Source organism: Herpailurus yagouaroundi, unplaced genomic scaffold, assembly GCF_014898765.1.
Source record: "Herpailurus yagouaroundi ecotype Mexico unplaced genomic scaffold, PumYag 190, whole genome shotgun sequence".
NCBI classification, from domain to species: Eukaryota; Metazoa; Chordata; class Mammalia; order Carnivora; family Felidae; genus Herpailurus; species Herpailurus yagouaroundi.
The window spans coordinates 4,084,749-4,107,359 of NW_024412421.1; the positions used below are offsets into that span (position 1 = coordinate 4,084,749).

A 22,611-nucleotide genomic window follows, 5' to 3' on the forward strand; every position below is an offset into this window, starting at 1 on the left:
CACACACTTTCTTTTAACGAAGTGGTATGTAAACCGCCCACCGCCACGCTAAGTAATTAGACGGGGTTGGGGAGTGCCCCAGAAGCTGGTACATGGCCATCCAGGAAAGGCAGTATGATGTTGAAATTTGCAACTGCCTAGGTAGGAGTCTCAGTGCTGTCACTTACTAATTGGGTAAGCTTGAACGCGTTACTTAACACCATCATGTCTCAGTTTCCCCACCTGTAAAATGGGGCTATTAGAACCTACCTGGAAGCACTGCTATGAAGATTAAATGAGTTAATGCAGGTAAATCCCTTAGAACAGTGTCTGATGCAGAGCAGGCCCTCAATAGATGTGAGCCGCTATCACCCATTTCTCCCTTCAGGTTTCCTTCACACCAGAGCTAAGAAAACCAGTCCTTCCAAAGATCACCTACCAGTGCAAGTATTCTGAGCCTCAATGTCAGGAAATGTTACCTGAGAGAGACTGACCCCCATTAATAGTCACTCCTGAATTCTACACTTCCAAGTGCTTCCGCAGTCGAGGAAGGCATTTTTCAATTTTGAATTATTAATCTAATCTGACACAAATCTCATCTTTAATGCAGGCAAGAGAGAGGCCCTGTCAAGGTTCATACATATAAAAATCAATTCAAATACAGTTCAAGGAAAACTGCTTTTACCAAAACTACAGAGGTAGCTCCAAAGCGAAAATCCTGAAGTGCCATGTTGATTTACCTACTTAGTTACTTAGAGAATCCACAGCTGAATATAAAAGACACAGGAAACTAAGTAAGACCACCTTCAAAACTGGTTTACATACTTTGGAATACTACACAGTGGTCAAAAACAACGAGGATGAATAATCCTCCCTCACATACTGTTATGCGAAAGAAATGAATTCCGGAACAATATAGCACTGTGAGCCATTTCAGGTTAAAAATAAGGGGGAAAAAGCCGGGGAGGGTTCTGAAAGGGATTTTCACTTTTTACTATCAAACACTTTTACATCTGTTCCCCCCCCCCCCCCCCCGCCCCCGGGGGGGGCTGGATAAGCCATTTTTATGTGACTTTATATTATACGAGAATACTGATTCGTCTCATAATAAAGTAAATTTCCATATTCGGAGCATGGTTAGATGGTAGCACAAAAAAGGTGCGGCGGTGTGGAAGAAGGGAGTGGAGGGCCAGCCAGTCACCCAAATGGGGCTCCCCTGAGTGGCTCAGGTGCCCAAGTCCCATCAGCCTGCAGGTCTATTTTAGTTACTAGAGTCCAAACGACTATGGAGAGGGAGAAGTTAAAGCAGAATGGCTTAATATGATCAAGCTGACCTGAGGGACTTCCCAAAAAGCAAATATTAATAGCATCAATTTTAACAAACACATAAGTCTGCACAGTAAGAACACATCTAAATTACTACTAAAGCTTTTAGCAAATTGAGCCACAACAATAAAACTTTACCTTAGCATGTCTTCACCCTCCTCTAAGTAGCCCTCTTGGGGAGAATAAGAAGTCGGCAGCAAAGGTTTATACGGCTTGCTGCTAAAAAACCAACAAAGACAAAATTACACTTAAGAAGAAATTATTTCCCATAGCCCACACATTAGTTTCCACAGTCCTGGTACACTCAGGTGATTAAATCTTCAGTTAAACTGGATTTCAAAAACTCAAACAATGCTTTCCTCAAGACTTTTTTTTTTTTTTTCCCAGAGCCTCTATTCTAGTTTGTAATGCTTATTTCTATTTTTGTCTAGTTTGTTTGCACAACTGCTTTTCCAGAGTGGACCACTGAAGGCACAGTTCTGTCACAAGAAAAGAAGACCATTATAAATTTACCAGCAGAAAGGGGCTTCAACATAATGAATGTGATTTGCCCCAGTGAACTGAATTAAAACTAAAAACAAAAAAAAAACAACAACAAAAAAGTAAGAATGTAATGTTGTTGGTGTTTGGTAATTAAAAAAAAAAATCTCTGTGGGTTTTTGTTTTGTTTTTTTTTAAGATTCTCTTTGGTAGATGTTCCCACCAACATCACCATAAATTTTCATGAATTATCTGCCACCTTTAATGTATCTGGCACTAACTCCACAATGGTGCTTATGAAAGAACATGCTTAAATGATTTGTGTGCATCAATTCTAAGTACTAAAGGTCCTCTATTAAGACCACTGTTATGTTTACATACCAAACGCATTTGACACACGTCGACACTGTCCCCCTCATTTAAAAGTCATGTGGTTAACAAATAACATAAATCTAAATCTAAGACAAAAATAAGGGGCAAAACCTAAGAAGAAAATGCCTGTTCCCAATTGTTAGCTGAAAGAAACAAGGGGCTAAACAAGATTTAACTATTATGAATTTGGACCGAGAGGGTTAAAGAGTTATTAGAAAGCTTTCCTTTTCCAAAAAGGATCAGGAGCACAGATGCTCCACTCGACCCTCTTCTCAATGATCCTAGCCAAGTTTGAAGGCCATGAGAAGGAATAAGCAGATGGTTCAATGTGAGTAAGTCAAAAGGAAGTTGCATTTGCCTTATTCGGCTTCCTAGCAACTAGACTGAATGATGCCAAGAAAGCCAGCCGGCTCTAAGGAGAAACGCTGCAGGACACTTGGAACCCAGCGGTCGGGCAGGGGAGAGAAGCCCCCCAGACACCCTCACCTGGCAAAACAAATCCAGTGCCTACTGACACCCACATTTCCCGCCTCGCTGGGACCATCCCCTCCCCTTGCAGTTCCCACCCCAGCCTATCCCGGCCGCACTAATGCCAACCACTTGACTACCAGGACAACCTTTCAAACTCCAGTAACATCAGATGAGCAGTCTGGCCCAGCCATCAAAGAATAACTTCCCACTTCTCCATGGGAGGGAAGGCCCCAAGCACTCAACGCACCTCAGCCAGCTGGACAAAGGATTCCGCAGGCCAAAAGGCCTGCGCTCAAACACTGAAGCCCAAGCACAGAGAGGCAGACGCGTACGCTGGCTGGGATCCCAGAGGCCTGAGAAACATCCGTCCCAGAGCCACGGTATGTTCCTTTTCTCCTCCTTAAAAACATCCCCTAAGTAGCGTGGAAGCTGGGGGTTCCCAAATGGACTGCTTAAAGGAATCACACTCAGGAAGGAATTTTCTTTGTGTAAGCACATAAACAGGCATGTGAAATATATTCACAATACAATGGCCAAAGGAAGGCTTGGATGTTATTAAATATGGCAAGGTTACACCAAGTCCTGGCAATGCCACTGTATTTCGCCATCTCCTCAGGGCCTCCCGCTAATTGGTGGCACCCATTAAAACTTCAATTCCTCTCCTACTCAGTGAGTAGAAGGTCAAATAGAAAATGGAACTTCTAATTACACATATATCTTGGGAAATGAATACAGTTTCCAACATGCTCAACGAAGATGCTTTCAAATGCATTATATCTGAGCCTTATAACAACCACACAAGCTGGATAATGTCAACCTCCCCACACTTTTTAGAAACAGATGAGAAAACTGAGAGTCAGGCTACATGACTTGCCACACACAGCTAAGCAATAAAGTCCAAATTCAAACCCAGGTGTGTCTGACACTAAAACCCAGGCTCCCTCTAATATCCCATAGCCCAGAAACTCTGGGATTAACCCAGGAGGTCTGCAAGTAAACAAAACAAGACAAAACAAAAACAAACAGCAATAAAAGAAGGACAAACATAAGGGACAAAGATATTAAGTCATTCTATATTTTTATGGAAAGTAAATTCATGTAAGCATAAAAAATTCTCATTCGAGAACATAACAAATATGGCAGAGGGTTCCACAGAGACACGGCTGATTTCTTTCCTTTCCATGCCTCTCCTGGCCATGTCCCAGCAGGCCATCCAGGTCTACCTTTGGATGGACCACCTAAGTAAGAGCAAAGACTGACGTGGAAGAACCAGAATTCTCATACGCCAATAGTCCGAAAGCAAAATGGTATAATCCCTTCAGAAAATATCTGGCAGCTTTTTAAAAAGTGAAACACATAATCCAGCCAGTCCATTCCTAGACCCGATAAAAATGAAAGCACATGTCTACACAAAAACTTGTGTATGAATGTTCACAGCATCTTCATTTGTGATAGCCCAAAATGGGAAATGTCCAACAAGAGGATGGGAAAACAAACTGTGTATCCATAGTCTTAGCCTGCTTAGGCCACTGTAGCAAAACACCATCAGCTGGATGGCTAAAACCACAGAAATTTGTTCATCAGAGTCCTGGAGGCTGGAAGTCTAGGACCAGAATGTCAGCATGGTCCAGGCCTAGTGAGAGTTCTCTTCCTGGCTTACTGGGGCCACCTCCTTGCTATGTTCTCACATAGCCCTGCCTCAGTGCATACACATGGAGAGAGAGATCACTATTCCTCTTTTTTTTATGTTTATTTATTGGGGGGGGGGGGGGCAGAGAAAGAGGGAACCACAGAATCCGAAGCAGGCTCCAGGCTCCGAGCTGTCAGCACAGAGCCTGATATGGAGCTTGAACTCACAAACCACGGGCTTGAGCTCACAAGCTGTGAGATCATGACTTGAGCTGAAGTCAGACACCCAACCCACTGAGCCACCCAAGCACCCCCATTATTCCTCTTCCTTTATAAGGCCAACAAACCTACCAGATTAGGACCCCACCCTTTTGACCTCATTTAACCTTAATCAGCTCCTAAAAGCCCTATCTCCAAATACAGTCAAGTTGGGGGTTAGGGCTTCAATGTATGATTATAGGGAACACAGTCTATAGCACCATAAAATGGAATACTAATCATCAACAAAGATATGATATACTGATCCGCCCACAGATATGGATGTATATAAAAATAATTATTCTGAAAGAAACAAAAAAAAAGAAACCAGAAACTTCTCCTCCATGAAAATATACTATATGATTCCATTTAAATAATTTATATAAATTATATAATTCATATAAATTCCTGAAAAGTGCAAATTAATCTGTTGTGATAAAAGTGACAGATCAGTTGTTGCCAAGAGAAGGGGGACTTACAGCTGCAAATAAGGATATTTTGGGGGATGACAGTTGTGTTCATTATCTTGATTGTAGTTGCTGGTCTAACATCCACATGTCAAAACTCAAGTTGTACATTTAAAACTTTTTTTTTAATGTTTATTTTTGAGAAAGAGAAAGAGAGAGAGAGAGAGAGAGAGAGAGAGAGAGAGAGAGAGAGAATGCAAGTGGGGTAGGGGCAGAAAGAGAGGGAGACACAGAATCTAAAGCAGGCTCCAGGCTCTGAGCTGTCAACACAGAACCCGATGCGGGACTCGAACCTGCGAACCATGAGATCATGACCTGAGCTAAAGTCTGGTGCTTAACCATCTGAGCCACCCAGGTGCCCCTCAAGTTGTACATTTTAAATATGTGCAATGTATTATTATACATCACTATTATGCACCAATAGTCATATATCAATAAAGCTGAAAAAAATCCAAGCCTCTTTTCGGCTTCATTTTTTTCATTCTTTAACATCACTGTTTTTTTTCTCTCCTTCTTTTTTTAAGTTTACTTACTTATTTAGATGTTTATTTACTTTTGAAAGAGAGAGAGAGCAGGGGAGGGGCAGGGAAGAGGACAGAGGATGGAAAGCCGGCTCTGTGCTGATGCAAGGATTGAACCACCAGCTGTGAGATCAAGACCTGAGCCTAAGTCGAACGTTTAACTGACTGAGCCACCCAGGTGCCCTTACTTATTTATTTTTAAGTAATCCCTATGCCCAATGGGGGGCTCGAATTCACAACCCCAAGATCAAGAGTCGCACACCATTCCACCTGAGCCAGCCTGGCGCCCCAACATCAGTGTGTTTTCAGTGTGTTTCAAGTTTTGGTGCTGGTCAGAAATCATGCAGATTCTGATGTCTTTATATGGAGAGAACTTTACACATCTATGGAAAGAGAATCTGTGGAAACACTTCCTCACTGTTTCAAATTAAATGTACATGTCACTCCCAAAGCCTCCAGGAATGCTGGTACGATTATTTTTAACTTGTTACTATTGTATCTCAATTACTTCAACTTATTAGACAGCTGATCTATTAAGTTCTCAGGGTAGGACCCACTGGGGATAAATTTTAAAATTAAAAAGATTTTTAAGAATCTACTCTTAGAAGTTCCATCATAATTTCAAATTTCACTGAAAACAATTTGAATTTTAACACTCCTCTGGAGAAATTTCAATCAAGCCTCCAGAAATAGGAAGAGAGTAGTACCATGGCACTGTCAAAGGACCCAAACCAAAAAAAGTCATAGGCTTCTTTTATGACAGTCTCAAAAGCAGAGTGAATACACAGCTAAACACAGCGTTACCTTGTGATTCAGCAATCACACCCAACTGATTTGAAAACGTATGTCCACACAAAAACCTCCACATGAATGTTTATAGCAGCTTTATTCATAACGGCCCAAAACTGGAAGCAACCAAGACGCCCTTCAATAGGTGAAACAGATAAGCAAACTGTGGCACATCCAGACAATGAGTATTATTAAGTGATCAAAAGAAAAGAGCTACCAAGCCACAAAAAGACTTGGATAAATCTTAAATGCATACTGCTAAGTGAAAGAAGCCAGTCTAAACAGGCTACATACTATATGGTTCCAATTATATGACACACTGGAAAAGGAAAAACCATAGAGATGGGTGAAAGGATCAGTGGTTGCCGGAGGTTTGACAGCATGGAGTTGAATAGGTGAGGCACGGGGTTTTTTTCCAGGCAGTGAAATTATTCTGCATGATACAGTGATGGTGGATACGTGACACTATGCATTTGTCAAAACCCACTGAACTTCACAGCATAAAGAGTGAACCTTAATGTATGCAGATTTTAACAAATCATTTAGGAAGTCGAGAGGATCCCAGGATGGAATACAAAATGTGACAAAACAATTACAAATTGTCTATGAATGTATGAAACAACCTCACGGAGAGGAGGGAGGGAAAAGGTACAAGCTCACCTTTGTACAGCTTTGCAGAGAACCCAGTGGGATAGGATTTGGCCCACGGCTGTAGTTTCCAAACCTTGCTCTAAAGCCTAACGAGGCCCTCAAGTGGTAACTTTCAGAAGCCTGTGAAAGGAGGGCCATGTGATGTGGGATCCATGCCACAGGGAAGAAGGCCAGGCCCATGGCTTTGCCCGCATCTGGTCCAGAGTCGATGCCAAAGTCCTGACTCGGACTTAAAAGATTCCTAATGCCCAGCCCCCACCCTTCCGACCTAATTCTCTGTTTCCACCTCCACTCCTGGGGGGCTCCCCCCATGGCAACCAGCATGCCTTTTACCTGCTCGTTCCAGGAGGCCCTTGCCCCTTGCAGGTCCCTCTGTCTTACACACCCTCTCACCCCAAATACCCAATGGCTACTCCCTCACTTCCATCCAGGGCTTTGCCTGATTGTCACTGCCTCTGGTGGGGCCCCCCCCCTCACTTTCCCCACAACCTGTGCTCCCTGCCCCTCTGGCCCAGCTTCACTTTTCTCCATGTCACTCACACACACACACACACACACACACACACACACACACACACACGTACGTTTTAAAAACAAACTTTATTTTTGTTTCTAGAACAGTTCCAGATTTTCAGAAAAATTATAAAGACGGTACTATGTAAGATAGTTCCCATATAACGTACATTGAGTTTCCCCTATTACTAACGTCTTACACTTGAGGTACATCTGTTATAACCAGTGAACCAATACTGATATGCTATTATTGAAAGAAGTCCATACTTTATTCTGATTTCCTCAGTTTTTACTACTGTCTTTTTTTCTGGTCTAGGATCCCATTCAGGATACCACATTCCATTTTGTCTTCAGGTCTCCCTAGGCTCCTCTTGGCTGGGCCAGTTTCTCAGACTTTCCTTGTTTTTGATGACCCAACAGTGTTGAGGAGCACTGGTCACATACTACATATTTTTACTTATTTGTGTCAACTCATCCCAAGCAGGAAGGTAAGCTTCTAGAAGACAGAGATTTTTATCTGTCTGTTTACCATTTCCCCAGCAATCGGAACAGAACTTGCCACATCATGAGTGTTTAATGAATAACTACAGAATGAATTTGCTAAAATGAATGATTTTTTAACTCTAAAACTCCACAGACCTTCAGGTTTCATAGAGCCCAACCCTTCTCATTTAGCACATGAAAACAATGAAGTCTTGAGGGGTTAGGTAACTTTCCAGTTACAGGAACCAGAACTAGAACGTCCTCGGCGTTTTGTGACCACCATACCCAGAAGCCAGGACCCATCAAACACTGTTGTCCAACACTTCAAGTTGCCCACAAGGAACCTGGGAGCCCATACTCATTCTCAGCAACCTCAACAGCTTTTTCTGAATAACAGTGTTTATTTGGGTCAACAACTTGAATATTTTATTGCATCTTTATATACATCCTTTCTATAAACATAAGTGAAAAAAATAAAAGGACAAAATGTTGACACCAGTAATCAAAAGTCATCTAGCAGGTGACAAACAGGAGTGAGATTTTTTAGGTCAAATCAGATACTTTTTAGGCTTTAAGTGATCACCTGAAACCAGCCCCAAGGGCTAAAAAACCCTATGAATGGTTGTGTGTAAATGGAGAGACATGAATACCCTGCCACATCAGATAGATGACTCTGGTTTTTTTTTTTTTTTTTTTTTGAGAGAGAGAGAGAGAGACAGCAAGCAGAGTTCAAGAAGGAGAATCTTAAGCAGGCTCTACACTCAGCTCAGAGCCCAACAGGGGGCTCGATCTCCCTATCCTGGGATCATGACCTGACCTGAAATCAAGAGTCAGATGCTCAACAGACTGAGCCACCCAAGCGCCCCTAGATGGTTCTGTTTTTAACTCAATCCTTCCTCTTTAGTATCTTTTCAGTTAAAGATATCAGGGATTCCCTACTCATTATACCTGTTTGGCAACCTTTCAACATGTGCTCAGGGACAACTAAATAAGAATCCAATTTCATTTATTGATAAGTAATTGCTGAGCACCTAAAATCTGCTAAGCATGAACTTCAAAATGTGCCCTTTCTCAATTCACCCAGAGCCCAGTAAATAGCATGCTCTAAATACTTACAGAACACTTTAGAAGGCTTCAATTCCTCAAATAAGAGAGTCCATCAATACTAACCCCACAGGCCTAAGGACAAGTTTACATAAGATTTTAAAATTCTAGCCTTCATGGGGTGCCTGGGTTGCTCAGTCAGTTAGGCATCTGACTCTTGGTTTTTTTGGCCTAGGTCATGGTCTCACGGTTTGTGAAATCGAGCCCGTGTTGGGCTTATAGCCTTCAAAAAAGCACACAACTAAGAAAACAATCAAAGTTACAAAGGCAACCCAGATCTTGAACTCAATTATACCATATACCATTTTTAAGAGGCATTCTTAGTGGGAATTAAGGACATTCCCAAAAAACAAACACAAATGGTAAAAACTGCTATAAACAGGTTTAAAAAAATTTTTTTTTAAGATTTTATTTTTAAGCAATCTCTGCACCAAACATGGGGCTCAAACTCACAACCCTGAGATCAGGAGTCACATGCTCCACTGACTGAGCTAGCCGGGTACCCTGAAAGTTTTAATTTTTTAAGGAAAAAAAATGAAGTGATTCAAAATTTTATCAGAAATGAACAATATGGGGGCGCCTGGGTGGCTCAGTCAGTTGAGCATCAGACTTCAGCTCAGGTCATCATCTTGCAGTTCATGGGTTCAAGCCCCACATCTGGCTCAGTGCAGACAGCTCAGAGTCTGGAACCTGCTTCGGAATCTGTGTCTCCCTCTCTCTCTGCCCTTCCCCAGCTCGCACTCTGTCTTTCTCTCTCTCTCAAAAATATATAAACATTAAAAAAATTAAAAAAAAAAAAGAAAAGAAATTAACAAAATGGAAAGTACTCAGTGCTTTCAGATTCCTCTTCTGTGGTAAAAAGAGCATGACCTTAAACTTCAAGAACTATCTATTGTACCGTCCCCTGCTCCACAAAACTCAAACACAATATGACAACTGGATATGTGACCTGAGTCTTCAGTAAGAATGTTACTTCCTCCAAGGTAAAACAATTTCAAAGTGCCACTTTAAACATTCAGTTTACTCTCTGTTGTGGGCTGAATTGTGTCCCCTGGTACCCATGACTATGACTTTATTTGAAAAGAGGGTCTTTGTAGATGTAATCCAGATGAGGTCATGCTGGATTAGGGTAGATCCTAATCCAAACACCAGTCTCATTGGGAAATTTGGACATAAAAGGAAAATTTGACACAAAGACCCAGGGAGAGAACACCATGTGACTACAGAGGCAGAGATTGGAATGATGCAGCTCCAAGCCAAGAAATGTCTAGCACTGACTACACCGGCCAGAAGCTAGAAGAGAGGCATGGAACAGGTTCTCCCTCAGCGCCTCAAGAAGGAACCAACCCCACCGACACCTTGATTTCAGACTTCTGGCCTCCAGAACTGTGAGAGTAAATGTCTATCATCTTGAGCCACTTAGTTTGTGGTACTTTGTTATGGAGGTCCTAGAAAACGAATATATTCTAATTCTTTCAGGGTCCTGTGGGCATTTGCCAAAAGAGCCTAAGATCATACTGGAGGAAGTATTGAATCCTGGTTCCAGTATTGGAAGTACTGGAGTGAGTGCCACACTCTTCAAAGCAGTTGCACGGTCATGCTTAACTCGTGGAAACTACTTTCATGAATTAATGTAACTAGAAACGTTATACATACACATAAACATATGTGTGCAGGTATGAACATCCTCTACCATATTCAGATTATGCTAATGATGGGGGTGCCTGGGTGGCTCAGTTGGTTAAGCATCCAATTCTTGGGGTGCCTGGGTAGCTCAGTCGGTTGAGCGTCCGACTTCGGCCCAGGGCATGATCTCACAGTGTGAGTTCGAGCCCTGCGTCGGGTTCTGTGCTGACAGCTCGGAGCCTGGAGCCTGCTTCGGATCTGTGTCTCCCTCTCTCTCTGACCCTCCCCTGCTCATGCTTTGTCTCTCTCTCTCTCAATAATAAATGAACGTTAAGAAAAAAAAAAAAAGCATCCAACTCTTGATTTGGGCTCAGGTCATGACCTCACAGTTCGTGAGATCAAGCCCCTTGTCAGGGTCCATGCTGCAGCACGGAGCCTGCTTGGGATTCTCTCTGCCTCTCCCTTGCTCATGCGTGCTCACTTGCTCTCTCAAAATTAAATAAATAAACATAAAAAAAAAAAAGGAGAGAGATTACACTAATGAAGAAAATATCATCCCAAGACACTAAAAAATATTTCGGGAATACAAAATGGGGAATTTATCTTCATAAGCAATTTCTGATTTTATAACTTCTGATTTTGTAACTTTTCCAGGACTTCCCCAGGAAAAATCTAATCGCAACAGTTTTCAGATGGTTGGCAGTAAAGCCCAGGTTAGCTGAAAGGCCCCATGAGGTAATCTTGACTTTGGTAAAGGTCTGCATAGGTCTTCAGCTTTGCAGGTTCAGAAGCCAGATAGTCTCCCAAATCACACAGGTGTGATCAGGTCCAGGAAACAAGTTCACAACAATCCAACCCACAGATCCCAATTTCCAAGTTCAAGGACCAATTCATTAATTTTCAACATATCTTTCAGTGACCGGAACACTTAGACCTCCCTCACTCCTGATAACAAGTAACCAAAAAACTAAAATGGAAATCCAAAGACTGTTTGGCTAACATGTAATAAGGAGTCAGACATCCAATCTAGAACCTAGAACATTTGACTTCTTCCACCATAGAACATTTGACTTCCTCCCCCCGCCAATACAACACCTGCACAGAACAGTACAATCTTTATATCCACTATGCCATCTGTACCGGCTACACTCAGTAGGGTAGACAGAGACCTCTGTATTTTATAGGGAAGTAAACTAATGTTAAGGAAACAAAGAGGGCGGTTTATCCATTCATTCAACACATGCTAACAAAACCCAACGTAACAAGGTAAACAGTAGGCAGCACTTAACTCCAATATCCTGACCCTCAGTCAAATGCTCTCTTCACTACATACCAGTCACTTCTGGAATGTACCTCCCCAGCAATGCACTCATATCTGCCAGATCATGTGTCTCTCTTCCTTAGAATATGCTGCATAAACATGGAAAAATTACTTCTAGTGCTTTTACTCTTTTATATATTCCATGTAAATCCCAATATATTGATATATTACCAATAAACAAAACATATTACATGTTAGATATGTAAGATCTCTTACATATCATACAGGTAACATATAAGATGGTTCACATACACACATAGTGTCAAAGATTTCACTTTAAGCTTTTTCTTTTTAAAGTTTATTTTGATAGAGAGAGAAAGAGAGAGAACGCACACACATGGGAGAGAGAGAGGGAGAGGAAAAAAAATCCCAAATAGGCTCCGCACCATCAGCAAGGAGCCCAATGGGGGGGCTCCAACTCACAAACCATGAGATTATGACTTGAGCCAAAGTTGGACACTTAACCAACTGAGCCACTCAGGCACCCCCACTTTAAGCTTTTTCCAATAAGCCTTTGTAAATAAAATGTACTAGACCCATCCCGTCCTTCTTTAACAACTGAAATAGTTTTTCATCATTTGTCTGTTTCTTGGCTACTCAAGGTCAATTATGACCACCACTACTGTATTTTTCTCAAATGTAAAACTTGCACTTTTTCATATCTGAAATTAGGGAACCTTCTTACAATAATATATACATTTAATGTTGTGCATTTTCCTTTTAAAAGGGACTATAAAGGGGCACCTGGGTGGCTCAGTCGGTTAAGCATCCGACTGTAGCTCAGGTCACGATCTTGTGGTACACGGTTTGTGAGTTCGAGTCCAGCATTGGGCTCTGTACTGACAGCTCAGAGGCTGAAGCCTGCTTGGGATACTGTATCTCCCTCTATCTGCCCCTCTTCCATTTGCATTCTGTCCCTTTCTCTCTCTCAAAAATAAATGAACATTAAAAAATTTTTTTAATTAAAAGGGACTCTAAAGATGAATGATTTTTCTTTCCAATTGCAACCATATCTGAGAATAACCAAACTGTTTACAAGGGGGTATTATATGAGTAGTCCACCTAATAAATAATGAGAGAATAATCAAATAATAAATTATCAAACATCCTGCAACAACCAGTAAATGAATGGACACAGATAAAAATCAATGGTTGCTGGGGTGTCTGCATGGCTTGGTCAGTTGAGGGCCTGACTCTTGGTTTTGGCTCGGGTCACAGTCTCTCAGTTCATGAGTTCAAGCCCCGCGTTGGGCTCAGCACTGACAGTATAGAGCCTGCTTGGGATTCTCTCTCTCCCCTTCTCTCTACCCTTTCCTTGATTGTGCTCTCTTTCTCTCTCAAAATAAATAAAATGAACTTTAAAAGTTAAAAAAAAAAATTTTTTTTTAAATCAATGGTTGCTAACAACATATATAGGACAATTAGGCATTAGGTTCTTTTCAATAGAAATGTATATCACCTATGGAATTATGTTGCCAAAAAAGAACCTGAATCCTGTCACACATCTATATCTGCCTATAATTTACAGGAAATACAAGAGGCACAAAGACAAGTTAAATGACACCATAAGAGGCAACTGGCATAGCCTGTGGAAAACCCTAGAAAACAAAGGACCTGTTTCTTCAATAACAACAAAATATTAGAAAAAAAAAAAAAAATGAGGGAACGTATAGATTTAAGAATTAAGAGGCATCAACCACTATAGAACACTCAACCCAACAATAGCAGAATATGCATTTTTCAAGTACACATTGAATATTCTTAAGGATATACCATGTGGGGCGCCTGGGTGGCGCAGTCGGTTAAGCGTCCGGCTTCAGCCAGGTCACGATCTCGCAGTCGTGAGTTGGAGCCCCGCGTCAGGCTCTGGGCTGATGGCTCAGAGCCTGGAGCCTGTTTCCGATTCTGTGTCTCCCTCTCTCTCTGCCCCTCCCCCGTTCATGCTCTGTCTCTCTCTGTCCCAAAAATAAAATAAAAACGTGGAAAAGGATATACCATGTTAGGTCACAAAACAAGTCTTAATAAATTTAAAAACATGGAGATCAGGGACACCTGGGTGGCTCAGTCGGTTAAGCAACTGACTCCGGCTCAGGTCATGATCTCACGGTTTGTGAGTTCGAGCTCCGCGTGGCGCTCTGTGCTGACAGCTCAGAGTCTGGAGCCTGCTTCAGATTCTGTGTCTCCCTCTCTCTCTGTTCCTCCCCTGCTTGTTCTCTGTCTCTGTCTCTCAAAAATAAATGTTAAGAAAAAAATTAAATAAATAAATAAATAGAAAATAAAAACATGGAGATCATACAAAGTATCTTGTACTGATCACAACAGAATGAAACCAGACATCAATAGCTGAAGAAAAACTGAAAAATCCATAAAAATGGGGAAATTCCCCCCCCCCTTTTAAACACCAAAGGGTCAAAGAAACTACAGTGAAAATCAGAAAATACCTGAGACAAATGAAGATGAAAACACAACATAGCAAAACTTCTGAAATGCAGTGAAAGTAATGCTAAGAGAAAAAAGGAGGGCTGTAAATATTTACATTTAAAAGATCTCAAATCAACAACCTAACTTTACCACTTAAGAACTAGAAAAAGAAGGGGCACCTAGGTGGCTCAGTCAGTTAGTATCCGACTCTTGATTTCAGATCAGGTCATGACCTTATGGTTCGTGAGTTTGAGCCCCATATCAGGTTCTGGGCTCCCAGCATGGAGCCTGCTTGGAATTCTCTCTCTCTCTCTCTCTCTCTCTCTCTCTCTCTCTCTCTCTCAAAATAAATATTAAAAAAAAAAAAGGAACTAGAAAAAAGAACAAATAACCCAAAGCTAGGAGGAAGGAAATAATAAAGATTAGATCAGAGATAAATAAAATAAAGACTAGAAAAACAATTGAGAAAAAAAAACTCAATAAAACCAAGAATTGGTTCTTTGAAAAGATCAACAAAATTAATAAGCCTTTAGCTAAAAGACAAAAAAGAAACAACATAAATAACTAAAATCAGATATAAAAGAGAGGACACTACTACCAGTTTTACATTAAAAAAAAAAAAAAAGGATTATAAGAGAGCACTATGAGCAATTATATACCACAAATGGATAACCTAGAAGAACTGAACAAATTCCTAGAAACGCACAACCTACCAAGACTGAATCATGAACAAATAAAAAATCTGAAAAGACATGTAATGAGCAAGAAGACTGAATCATTAATTTAAAACCTCCACAAAAGACTATACTTTCAGGGATCATTCCTAGAATTTGTTACTACCGAAGTTTCTCTGAATGTGTAGAGTACCCAAAACCATGAGAAGGAGGTATAGCATTCTCTCCTGAGGATGAAGGTGGCTCTGGGGGTTGCTTCTGCAGCTGTCTTTTGCTGTTGATGATCATTCTTCTCTTCCTTTGGGAGAGCAAGAGGGAGAAAACAAAAACAAACAAAAAACTCCCATAAAGAAGAGCCCAAAACCAGAGGGCTTCACCAGTGAATTCCACCAAAGCTTTAAAGAATTAACACAGATCTTTCTCAAACTCTTCCAAAAAATTGAAGAGCAGGGAACAATTTCTCACTCATTCTATAAAGCCAGCATTACCCTGATACCAAAACTAGATAAAGACACTACAGCTATAAACCAATGTCCTTTATAAACACTGATGGAAAAATCTTCAAAAAAATATTAACAAGCAGGATTAAAATGATTATATACAGAACATTAAAATGATTATACACTGGGGCACCTGGGTGGCTCAGTCGGTTAAGTGTCCGACTTCAGCTCAAGTCATGATCTCACAGCTCATGAGTTCGAGCCCCGTGTCGGGCTCTGTGCTGACAGCTCAGAGCCTGGAGCCTGCTTCAGATTCTGTGTCTCTCTCTCTCTCTGCCCCTCCCCTGCTCACATTCTGTCTCTCTCTCTCTCTCTCTCTCAAAAATAAACATTAAAAAAATTTTTTTAAATAAATAAAATGATTATATACCATAACCTCAATGCAAGGATGTGTCAACATATGAAAATCTATCAGTGTGATACTCTGCACTAACAGGATGAAGGAAAAATTCACATGATCGTCTCAACTGATGAAGAAAGCATTTTGACAAAATTCAACACTCTTTTATAATTAAAAACAAAGAAACCACTCTACAAACTAGGAATACAAGAAAACAACCTCAACATAATAAAGGTTATATAGAAAGAGACCAAAGCTAATATGTTTAATGGTAAGATTGTAGGCTTTCCCTCTAAGGTCAGGAACAAGACAAAGAGGTCCACTCTCACCATCTCTTCCCAGTATAAGACTGCAAGTCCTAGTCACAACAATTAAGCAAGAGAAAGAAATAAAAGGCACCCAAATAGGAAAAGAAGAAGTAAAATTATTTCTGTTAATGGAATGATGTTATATATGTAGGGAAAACTCTATAAAGATTGCACCAAAAATAACTTAAAAAACCTGTTAGAAGGGGTGCCTAGGTGGTTCAGTCAGTTGAGCGTCTGACTCTTGATTTCAACTTAGGTAATGATCTCACCTGTGAGAACTAATAAATTAAGCTAAATTCCAAGACACAAAATCAACTTGCAAAAACTAGTTGCAATTCTATATACTAACAATTAACAATATGAGAGGAAAGTAAGAGAACAATTCCATTTACAATATCAACAAAAAGAATAGACTACTTAGGAATAAACTTCAACAAGGAGGTAAAAGACTTGTACACTGAAAACTATGAAGTATTTTTGAAAGAAATTAAAGAAGACACCAATAGGAAAGATATCCCATGTTAATTTATTGGAATATTTAGTATTATTAAGATGTCAATACTACCTGAAGCAATCTACAGATTCAAAGCAATTCCTACCAAAATCCCAACGACTTTTTATAGATGAAAATTCCATCCTAAAATTCATATGGAATTCCAAGGGACCCAAAACAACCAAAATAATCTTGAACCAAGTTGGAAGTTTCACACTTCCTGATTTCAAAACTTATTACAAAGCACTGTAATAAAAACAATGTGATACTGGCATAGAAATAGACATGTAGACCAAAAGAACAGAACAGAAAGCCTAGTAATATACCCTCACCTGTAAGGCTTAGATAATTTTTAGAAAATGCTAAGACCATTCAATGGGAAAAGGACAGTCTTTTCAACAAATTGTGCTGGGAAAACTAGCATCCATATACAAGAGAATGAAGTTGGACCCTTTGATCTTACACCATATACAAAAATTAACTCAAGGTGCATCAAAGATTTATTCATTTTTTAAAAATTTAAGTTTATTTACTTATTTTTGAGAGAGAGACAGAGAGAGCGAGAAGGGGAAGGCAGAAAGAGAGGGAGAGAAAGAATCCCAAGCAGGCTCCACACTATCAGCATGGAGCCCAATGTGGGACTCAAACTCAGGAACCGTGAGATCATAACCTGAGCTGAAACCAGGAGTCGGAGGCTTAACCGACTGAGCCACCCAGATGCCCCAAAGTGGATCAAAGATTTAAATATAAGACCTGAAGCTATAAAACTCTCAGAGGGAAAGCTTTATGTCACTGGATTTAGCAATGATTTCTTGCATGTGATACTAAAAGCAAGGATGACAAAAGAAAAAAATAGATAAATTAGATTATACCAAAATAAAAAAAACTTGTGCAAATAAAAAAAAAACTTGTGCAAACACGGTGAAAAGGCAACACACAAAATGGAAGAAAATATCTACAAATCATATATCCAATAAGGGATTTATATGCTGAATATATAAAGAAATCCTACAACCCAACAACAAAAAACAAATAACCCAATCCAAAAATGGGCAAAGGACCTGAATAGACATTACTCCAACAATATATACAAATAGGCAATCAGCACCTGAAAAGACACTCAATTTCACTAATCATCAAAGAAATGCAAATCAAAACCACAATAAGGTGCACCTGTCTGGATAGTTCAGTAGAACATGCGAATCTTTATCTCCGGGTTGTGAGTTCAAGCCCCACATTGGGCAGAGCTTACTTACACACACACACACACACACACACACACACACACACACACCCATGATATCACTTCATATCCTTTAAGATGGCTACTATCAAAAAAACAGAAACTAGTATTAGCGAGGTTGTGGAGCAGTTGGAACCTTTGTGTACTGTTGGCGGGATTATGAAATGGTGCAAGAGCTAATAGGAAAATAGTCTGGCAGCTCTTCAAAAAATTAAAATTAGAACTACCATATGATCCAGAAATCCCACTTCTGAGTATATATCCAAAAGAACTGCAATATCTCTCTAAGAGATATTTGCACATTCATGTGCATTGCAGCATTATTCATAATTAGCAAGAAGTGGAAGCAATCCAAATGTCCATCAGTGGAAGAATGGAGAACTTAACATACCATATTTGTTAGTTCTCCAGAAAAACACAACCAATAGGATGTATACCTAGAGATTTATCATAAAGAATTAGTTCATTTGACTACAGCAGCTGGCATATCTAAAATCTGCAGGATAGACTGGCAGGGTAGAGACCCAAGAGGGCCAGTGTTCCAGTTTGAGTCTGAAGGCAGTGTGCTGAAGAACCAGCAAGAAGTGATGTGGTAAATGAAGTCCAAAGGCAGTCTTTTGGAGAATTCTCAATTGCTAAAGAAGGTGGATCTTCTTTATTCTATCAGGCCTTTAACTTATTGGATGAGGCCATTCACATTTTGAAGGGCTCCTTATTCAGAGCCCACCAATTTAAATGTTAATCTCATCCGAAATCACACTCACAGAAGTATCCAGAATAATGTCTGACCAAATATCTGGGCACCCCATGATCCAGCCAAGTTTAATATACAAAATTAACCCTCACACATACGCTGCTTTAAAAGGAAGGAAATCCTGTCATATGCTACAACATGGATGAATCTTGAGGACCTTATACTAAGTGAGATAAGTCGGTCCCAAAAGTACAAATATTATATGATTTCACTTATATGAGGTAACTAAATGTAGAGTAAATGTCTGACATTAAACTTCTGATTGCCAGGTACCCATTTTAAAAGATAGCCATCTTGAATAAACATATTGCCAGGTATATGACACAGCCACTAGGTAAAACAATCAGATTAGGAACTAGGTCACCCACACCCATTTAGTTCCTCTTACAGAAAGTCCTGGGTGACTTAGATAACTGACCGCTTGAGTGACCCTGCTTCCACTTTCCCATGCCCTAATTTCCGCTCTTGTGTTTCAAATTAGCCAATAATGAGTGACCCCACAAATCGCCAGACATTCCACCCTTGGACTTTAATAAAATCATAGCCCCAGCTCCCCTCTCTATCCCTCTCTCTAATTGCAACCTCACTTGTACCATGTACCCTCCAAGACTTGTGAGTAATAAATTCTGTTCCTCAAATTCCCTAATTATTTTTGAAGTGCATCCTGCAGTCATAAGAACCACAAGGATTAGTCCAGTCACATCATTGGCCCCTGTGGGGGAAATATCAGTGGGGCTCACGGCGGTTAAGACAGGCCCAGGCAACTGCCTCAGGCATTCCTAGCTGAGAGCATCACCATCAATAGGTTGGGCAGGACTCAACACCAGAGTAGTCAAATTTATAGAAATAGCAAGAATGATGGTTATTTAAGGCTGGGGTAGAGGCGCCTGGGTGGCTCAGTTGATTGAGTGTCTGAATCTTGATTTTGGCTCAGGTCATGATCTCACAGTGGTAGGACTGAGCCCCAACACAAGCTCCTTACTGGGCGTGGAGTCTGTTTGGGATTCTCTCTCTCCCTATCTCTCTGCCCTTCCCCTGTTTGCATGCATGCTCTCGCTCTCTCTCTCTCTAAAATACATGCATACATACATACATTTTTAAAAAATAAAAAAAATAAAAGGTACTGTTTAAATTCTGTAGGATGAAGAAGTTCTGGAGATGTTTCATGGCAATGCACATATACTTAGCACTACTGAATTTTATACTTAAAAATGGCTGAGATGGTATAAATTTTTTTTTTTAATTTTTTTTTTCTTTCAACGTTTATTTATTTTTGGGACAGAGAGAGACAGAGCATGAACGGGGAAGGGGCAGAGAGAGAGGGAGTCACAGAATCGGAAACAGGCTCCAGGCTCTGAGCCATCAGCCCAGAGCCCGACGCAGGGCTCGAACTCACGGACCGCGAGATCGTGACCTGGCTGAAGCCGGACGCTTAACCGACTGCGCCACCCAGGCGCCCCAAGTATAAATTTTTTAAAAAGGACATTCTGATCGGGCTAGGGGGAGGGGAAGTAGGGAGTAAGTGTTTCACAGGGACAGAGATTCAGTCTGGGACAATGAAAAAGTTCTGGAGATGAATGCTAATGATGGTTGCACAACTATGTGAACATAGTACTACTAAACTATAATCTAAAAAATGGTTAAAATGGTAATTTTTATGATATATATATATACATGGAATATATATATAAATAATATAACTTACAAGTAATATATAAAAATAACAGTGCAGGGGGAAAAAAAGTACAAAGATTTGATGGTATCTGTTTTGGTGATTACAGAGATAAAATGTTGAGTATACAATGAAGTTTGCAAACTACCCTCAAATATTTAAAAATTGAGAGGTTGGGGGTGCTTGGGTGGCTCAGAAGGTTGAGCATCCAACTTCAGCCAGGTCACGATCTCGTGGTTTGTGGGTTGAGCCCCGCATCGGGCTCTGTGCTGTCAGCTCAGAGCCTGGAGCCTGCTTTAGATTCTGTGTCTCCCTCTCTCTCTGCCCCTGCCCCACTCACTCACTCTCTCTCTCTCTCTCTCTCAAAAAATGAATAAACGTTAAAAAAAAATTTTTTTTAAATCAAGAGGTTAGCTTGTTTACAAATTTTTCTAACAATATAACAAAAAGGCTAAAGAACATATACTGAGTGGCAAATGCTCAGGGTTGGGGCACCAACCCCATAGAAAACCACAGAAAATTTGCACTTCTTTGTGTTTTGCATTTCAGTGTTGTCTGAATATTTAAAAACAAATTTACTGTACTTCCAAGGAGTCTGTATTCCAAAATTAAAAGCTGGAAAAAAAAATTACTACCAGGAGTAGTAATTACTACTACTAAATTACTAGAAGTAAATTGCTACTAGAAAATTTACAAGAACGTCATTTTTTAAATTATATAAACTAAAATTAAAGTTGGGGCGCCTGGGTGGCTCAGTTGGTTAAGCGGCCGACTTTGGCTCAGGTCATGATCTCGTGGTCCGTGAGTTCGAGCCCCGCATTGGGCTCTGTGCTGACAGCTCAGAGCCTGGAGCCTGTTTCAGATTCTGTGTCTCCCTCTCTCTGACCCTCCCCTGTTCATGCTCTGTCTCTCCCTGTCTCAAAAATAAATAAAAAACGTTAAAAAAAAAATTTTAAGTAAAATCAACAACAATCACCAAAATTAAACCTTCATATCTGGATTATGTCTTCCTATAATTTTGCTATTTTACTCTGAGAACATCTAAAGACCAATACACATATTTTAAGAATATTTCACTTTACCTTTTAGCTACTGAAGATGTTCCATATTGTCTTCTGCGACGCCTGGCCACTGAAGACATCTTAAGTCCTAGAAAGATAAATTGCTTTTTTTTAGGAATAAATTAGAAAACCATTCGCACAGTATCACTAGCACTGTGAAACTTTTACAAGCAGCAATGCTTGCCTCTAACCCCCACCCTGCAATCCCATCATACCAATTTTCAAGCAAACACAACAATGAAGACCAGCTAATCACAACCCTGAGATGCCCTCCCAACTCTATTTCTCTGCTAAAGAAAATGTCTAAGTCAACGCAAAATCTAGAGATGATGCAGGAAGCACTGGCAGAAAGCCTCATGGGTTGGAAAAAAGGGAAAGAGGTAAGTGATGAGGGAAACAAAGGCAAGAGAAATGTAGCTTAAATTAAATCTCCTTACAGCTTGCAGCCCACTGACACCTGAAACACGCAGAGCATGACCTTGCTGCCAAGCAACTCATGGCTGCCTTACTTCCTTGATGTTTTTGTTTTATTAAAGACTAAAAGTAACCTTATCTTAACAGTAGCTTAACCTTATCTTAACAGCACCCCTAAAAGTCTTGAAAGGTTTATTTTCAAATTCCTTAGAGACTTACATTCTCCCTAACCCCCACTAACTTAGAAGTATATACCCGGTCACTCTTCACAACGCCAGTGCAGCTCTTTCTGCCCACGGGTCCTGTCCCCATACTTTAATAAAATCACCTTTTTGCACCAAAGATGTCTCAAGAATTCTTTGTTCTTGGGCCGTTTGCTCAAGAACCCCATTGGTAAGTATGAACTAAAATTCACGGTGGCAATGTGTAATGAAACAAACAAACAAATATGAATTTTATTTCACTGATTTCAGTTCCACTTTGGTGTCCCCTCTTCCTTTAGAACCACGTGCTGCTTGGTAAGGAGACATGGCAAAGCCAAAACACACTGTCCAAGGCCAAATTTGGGGCCAGCAAGGATGGCTTCCTTTTCCTTAACAAATTGATTTGTGCATTTGTCTACCTCCAAAAAGATGCTGAGATGTCTATGACTAAAAGGGAGAACCAGTAAAGCATTAAAATAAAGAGGAAGGAGCAGCACCAAAATAAGGAATTTTTCCATTATTTTAAGTGATATAATTC

General features: G+C 40.3%; 1 protein-coding gene and 1 non-coding gene across 8 annotated transcripts in view; one reads left to right on the plus strand and one right to left on the minus strand.

The window, feature by feature from the left end:
- LOC121045266 (nuclear receptor coactivator 5-like) overlaps positions 1–22,611 on the minus strand; it is an 86,701-nt gene that overhangs the window by 25,927 nt on the left and 38,163 nt on the right. For 5 of the 7 annotated variants that reach the window (XR_005797664.1, XM_040497969.1, XM_040497970.1 and 2 more), the window contains exons 2-3: positions 21,478–21,544; positions 1,444–1,524 (exon numbers count right to left, since the gene is read on the minus strand). Coding sequence is in view for 6 of the 7 variants with exons in the window: in XM_040497969.1 (XP_040353903.1) it covers positions 1,444–1,524; positions 21,478–21,536 (140 nt within the window). In the remaining variant the exon portion in view is untranslated. The remainder of the gene's footprint in view (positions 1–1,443; positions 1,525–21,477; positions 21,545–22,611) is intronic. The other 2 variants (XM_040497972.1, XM_040497973.1) reach the window with 1 other exon arrangement.
- Positions 15,210–15,418, plus strand: LOC121010060 (small nucleolar RNA U3). The gene has a single exon (XR_005780981.1). It is a non-coding gene; the product is annotated as a small nucleolar RNA U3 (small nucleolar RNA).